Source organism: Hibiscus syriacus, unplaced genomic scaffold (genome assembly GCF_006381635.1).
Source record: "Hibiscus syriacus cultivar Baekdansim isolate YM2019G1 unplaced genomic scaffold, ASM638163v2 tig00109945_pilon, whole genome shotgun sequence".
Lineage (NCBI taxonomy): Eukaryota > Viridiplantae > Streptophyta > Magnoliopsida > Malvales > Malvaceae > Hibiscus > Hibiscus syriacus.
Window position 1 is genome coordinate 434,238 of NW_024062535.1, and position 5,371 is coordinate 439,608.

At 34.3% G+C, this 5,371-nt stretch overlaps 1 protein-coding gene and 1 pseudogene across 1 annotated transcript; one reads left to right on the forward strand and one right to left on the reverse strand.

Moving 5' to 3' along the window:
• Positions 1-203: 203 nt before the first annotated feature.
• On the forward strand, positions 204-2,482 carry LOC120210898 (bet1-like protein At4g14600). Its single transcript, XM_039209547.1, has 4 exons — positions 204-345; positions 487-610; positions 1,160-1,216; positions 2,077-2,482. Exons 1-4 carry the CDS (start codon positions 278-280, stop codon positions 2,236-2,238), a joined length of 411 nt encoding a protein of 136 aa, XP_039065478.1. The 5' UTR covers positions 204-277; the 3' UTR covers positions 2,239-2,482.
• Positions 2,483-3,280: 798 nt separating this feature from the next.
• On the reverse strand, positions 3,281-4,960 carry LOC120210899 (annotated as a pseudogene).
• Positions 4,961-5,371: the final 411 nt, after the last annotated feature.

Here is a 5,371-nt window from a genome sequence, read left to right on the forward strand (position 1 = left end):
TAACTAAAGTGGTAGTTAAGTGATTAAATAAGAAATTTATCTATATTAAATATACCTAAAAGATAAAAAAAAACTAGAGCTGTTCGATCAAAAACCAACGGTTGATCTCTTTCTCAACACGTCATTTCTAAAAATAAGCGCTGAGAGAAATTTAGACTATAAATAAAAGCTTTCATATCGGGCAAGCTATTGCGCTAATTTCTTCTTTGCTCCTTTCAACACGATTTGACTCAGCTCCCTTGTTGTTGAAAGGCCTTTTTTCCTCTCGTTGGTTTCGATGGCGTCTACTTTGAACCGAACCGGAGGCGATTCCTTCTACGGCGGTGCGGCTCCTTACCGTTCAAGGTCTAATTTTGATTTTATTGAATTTCTTTTGATTCAGTTTATTCATAATTAGAGAACCCAGCGTATTTAGAATTTATTAAGTTTCTTTTCTTCATTGGTTTTTCTGAGCCAATTTTAATTTGTTGTTAAATATTGAAATAGGGAGGGTTTAAGCACGAGACCGGTGGCTAGCTCCGATGAAATTCAATTGCGGATTGATCCGAGGCATGGTGATTTAGACGATGAGATCTCCTGTCTCCGTAGCCAAGTTAAACAATTGAGAAATGTAAGACCTTCTCATTTATTGGTTTATTTATTTTCTAATTTCATATTCTATGATTCTTTTGATATTCTTTGTCTGTTGGATGAAGTGCATAAAGGATCTTGGTGATAATGTGATATGATTTTCACCTTCCTTAGTTTGGCTTTAAGCTAAAATTTAAGTTTAATTATTCCTGGATAACTTTTGGTTTTCAGTAGATGTTGTGAATCGTGATAATATTATCATTGTTTATTTGGTCTATTTTTTTTCTTGAAAAGATATTGAAAATTAAATTTAAACCAATGTTTACAAATCTCAAACGTCATTTTGAATTGAGATAGACAACGCGTATAAGAATTTATCTCTATGGCATTTAGTCGTATTTTCCTTTTTCTGTTGGAGTAGTGTCGGTATTTTTATTTCTGATTTTGTAAGGACTTGTATCTTGATTTTTGAAGCGAACTTTGGCTTTAGTTTCTTTTACCTCTTTTATCGTTTGGAGGGAGGGTTATTTCCCCTCTATTCTCTCTACCTTTAACTCGCTAAATTGCGTTAATCTTAACTATGGGGCAGGTTGCTCAAGAAATAGGATCAGAAGCCAAATTTCAGAAGGACTTTCTAGATCAGCTGGTGTGTTATAGTTACATTTACCCTTTACATTTTTTGGTGGTTTCTTACATGCTGTGAATTATTTCTATGTTGTTTTTTTTTGCTTGAAAATGTGGAATGACCACCTTAGTTTATCATACATGTTATGGGTTTTACTATAATATTGCTACGTCCTACATGTTCTTGTATAGCAAAGTTAATTCTAGGGGGAATAAAATTTTGAACTCTTTGAACCATGGAAGTCTTGGAAAATAACCTGAAGAAGTGGGAAATAATTATTCTCGGGTTATCTGCCCTTGACATAGTTTTTTATCTTATGATTTCTATATTCTGTAAATAATAATGATAGGATCTTTATCTTCACCTAAACTTATCAGGAATAATTTTTCCTTCAGAGTTTATGTGGGTAGGAGATATCCTTTTTTTTTTCTATTCAGTTCATAATGTTGTATTATTTAAGTAATTTTTATGAGAGTAGCTGAACATAATGCATTCTGCTGTTCTTGATTCATCCGATCATTATTTACTTCCATCTCTCTGATTCTTTTGGTAGACAAGGAGGCAGGGTTCTGTTAGCCATTTAGTTGGTATCGCTAAGCCTTAATGTTAAGGATAATCAGGAAGCCTTTCTTGAGGATTAACCCCATCTTGATCTGAACTGTTGTTATTTACAGTGATATCTGTTTATCACCCCTGCTTTGTTAAGTACATGTATACACATGCATGCAAAATAAATTCTATCAGTTTATTGTCTTACATGGTGATTTTTTGTTGAGGATAACATGGAATTACTTGGTGCTTTGGCTGCCATTTGTGTTTGGGGGAAAAGATGCTTTTATCTTTTTGCTGCTTCCTGAATGTGTAATCTTAATTTATGGCAGCAAATGACAATGATTAAAGCTCAAGCAGGGGTAAAGAACAACATTAGGAAACTGAACAAGAGTATAATCAAGCATGGCTCTAACCATATTGTTCATGTGGTTCTTTTTGCACTGTTTTGCTTCTTTGTTGTCTATATGTGGTCCAAGGTGGCAAGAAGATGATGCTCGAGACTGCTGAATAGGTGTATGTGTCGATGGAAAAATAGTCTCAAAATGTCAAAGTTGCTCGGTTTCTGTAAAGGTGGTTGTGTGTTACTTTATGTTTCGTCAGCAGTATTGGCAAAAACATCGATTATAGGTTTCTTCTGTTATGCTGTGGTAAGAACGCTAGTTCTATTTTAACGAATGATTTGTATGATTCGTGCTGGGTATTTTATGCAACAATTGGGAGAGAGTGTCACATGAATTGTATCCTCCCCTAGTTTTATGCTTTATGTCCTCATGGAATGAGCCTGTAAATTTCAACATAAATTTCTATATTGTTATTTACTATTTAACATCTGAGCTTTAATAAAGGTAATTTAAATCCAAGTACACCAAGTATATTCAACCATGAATATTCCATTATCAATAACAGCTTATTTGTGTGAATAATGAAGGAAACTTCCATCTCCAATAATACCTGTACAACTTGGGAGAAAAATTTGATTCCGCAAGGAACTATTTACATCAATTCTACATACGAATTCTTACCAGGCTAATACAACTACTTGTTAATACAATTGGTTATGAATCCAAAAAGGTTTTGGGAGGAGATGACAGCATTATCAGTAAGATCGATGTTTCCATATATGATCATTCTAAATCCCCATCTCCAAACACAGAATGAAGATAATCATGTATGTTAGTCGTGTCAGCACGATCAAAAGTGTCTACAGAGGTGGTTAGCAGTCAAGTTAGATGAACACTGCAGCTTTATAGGTTGCGAGGGACTACAAATTCGGCTCCTATTTGGTTCAGAAACCCTCAAACGGGAAATCGTGACAGCAAGCACATCCACCATACCATTTTCATCGTGTTCCTCAGATTTGCAGTTTGAACTGTTTGACTAAAAGACCGACAGCGGATGTTGACTATGCGGGTGACCATCTATTCTCAACGCATTTTTGGACATAGTTCTATTGAGTTCTTCAACTTTGATTTCATGTATAATGTCCTTAATGAGTGCTCTGTGCAGAACAGTATCCACGTATGCCCTGGCATTTCACAATTCATAACAGTCAGAAAGAGAAACGCAAAAGCTAAGCCATTTCAAGAACTGATTTGAAATCCGAATATAAAATTATAACTAATTGTTGGCGGGGAAAGAATATAAACAAGATTCAGAAGCAATTCTAAGAAAGTAAAAATATGATAAAAGTAGATGAACGGACTACGTTTATGATGGCTAACGTACTTGAGACTTTACCTAGTACTTCAAAGTAATTTTCATTTGTGATAAACATTAGCAGCATACAAACACAACTCCACATCTCCAAACATTTTCATATTGAGTTTCAATATAATAAACAAAGTGAGAATTTATAAGATTCAAGGTAATTTTCTTCAAATTAGGTGGCAGATATTCAGCGTTGGAGATTCTCATGGCAAGACAAAAATCAGCTAGCTTTATCTTTCCTGAAGTTGTGAGGAGAATATTTTCAGGCTTTAAATCTCTATGCACAACTCCCATATAATGACAGTACTTAATGACTAACATCACATCTTTAAAAATATTAGCAGCACGATGCTCTGAATACTGTCCCTCTGCCATTTGGTCGATCAATCGACCTCCAGAGCACAATTCCATTACGAGATGCAAAGTCACAACCCCAGGATGATCAGATAAATGTTGCGTTATATCTACTTCTCTGTGAACTGTTTCCTCTCCTTTATGCAAGGTTTTACATGCAAACTCTACTCCACTAGTCCTAGACCTACACAAACAAACTAACCTGAATTTTCCCTGCCCTATCAGGTTACCTTACATAATCATCCTCAATCTTTTTCTTCCTAGCAATTTGTGTAATTACCTCAATGCACCCTATCTTCCTCTTAAGACCTCTTCCCGGAGGTACCAAAGAGGACGCACCACAAGGTGGGGCAGTGGCAGCGCCAGCAAGTCTACTTTTACATGAACCAATAGGATGTATATCCACGTCTTCTTTACCCCGTTTTCTAATCCTCGCATAATCTTCTAAGGAATAATGGGACCAAAAATTAGATAATCGGGAGTCACAAGTGGGTGCAAAATTGTTGGTTGCCTCCGGAGATACACTGCTTTCAATTCCCTTCCCCTTCTTTCTCATCAAGTCAATTATCAATCTAAACAAACTTATCTAAACCTAGATCTTAGGCACATTGACGTTTCAGGAAAAAGAGAAACGAAAACGAGAAATCCCCCCAATGATATTCTACTTTCCTTTCCTGTAAATCAAGAACGAAAACAAATGATTATAAAAATAATATACTATACAGTTATAAAAAAATTACTAATCCATAAAAAATGTGACTCAATTAAGCGAAGGAATTAAGAATCTGAAACATTTAATTAAAACGAAAAATACATTAAAAAGAAAAGAAGATCAAGATACCAAACGGGTCCTATTTGCTTTTTCAGTGGAATCTCATGGGGACCAGATATAACCTAATATCAAAATCCTACCATTTCTCCGATCATTCAAAATATTTCAACACAATCATAAAAAAACCCCAGAAAATTAAGCGCGAAGAACGAACCTGTAACCAAGTCCAGAAATTCCACGGACTCCAGGAAAAGGGAGACCCTGCTTTAAAAATGGAAAAGGAAGGAAGGAGGAGCGAAATTAGATAAGTTATAAAATTGGGAAAATCCCGGGAGGGAAATTCGGAGGATCAAATCGGAAAACCTAGAAATGTCCGGGCCAGTAGATTTGGGGTTCACCTCGTTTTATCTTATATATATTAAACTAGCGTTAAATCAAATGGAGTTGAGTTAAAAAATTAAATTATTCGAATTGACGAGTTTTATTTTATAATTTAGATTTGATTTAAAAAAATTCGATTCAAATCGAATTATAAAATTTGAGTCGAATAATTTTTCGAGTTTCTGTTCAAACTTAATTGTAAATATTTATAATATTATTTCATTCCAACGTTGACTTTATATAACCATATATACAATACAAATATAATTTTTTATATTTTTTCATACGTGATATACATATATCATACAAAGTCTAATGACTCGACTCAAACTTAAAAATAAATCCACAAAATACTTAAAATTTCTAGTTATTTAAGTTACTTTTTATAAATTGATTTGAACTTAAATTTT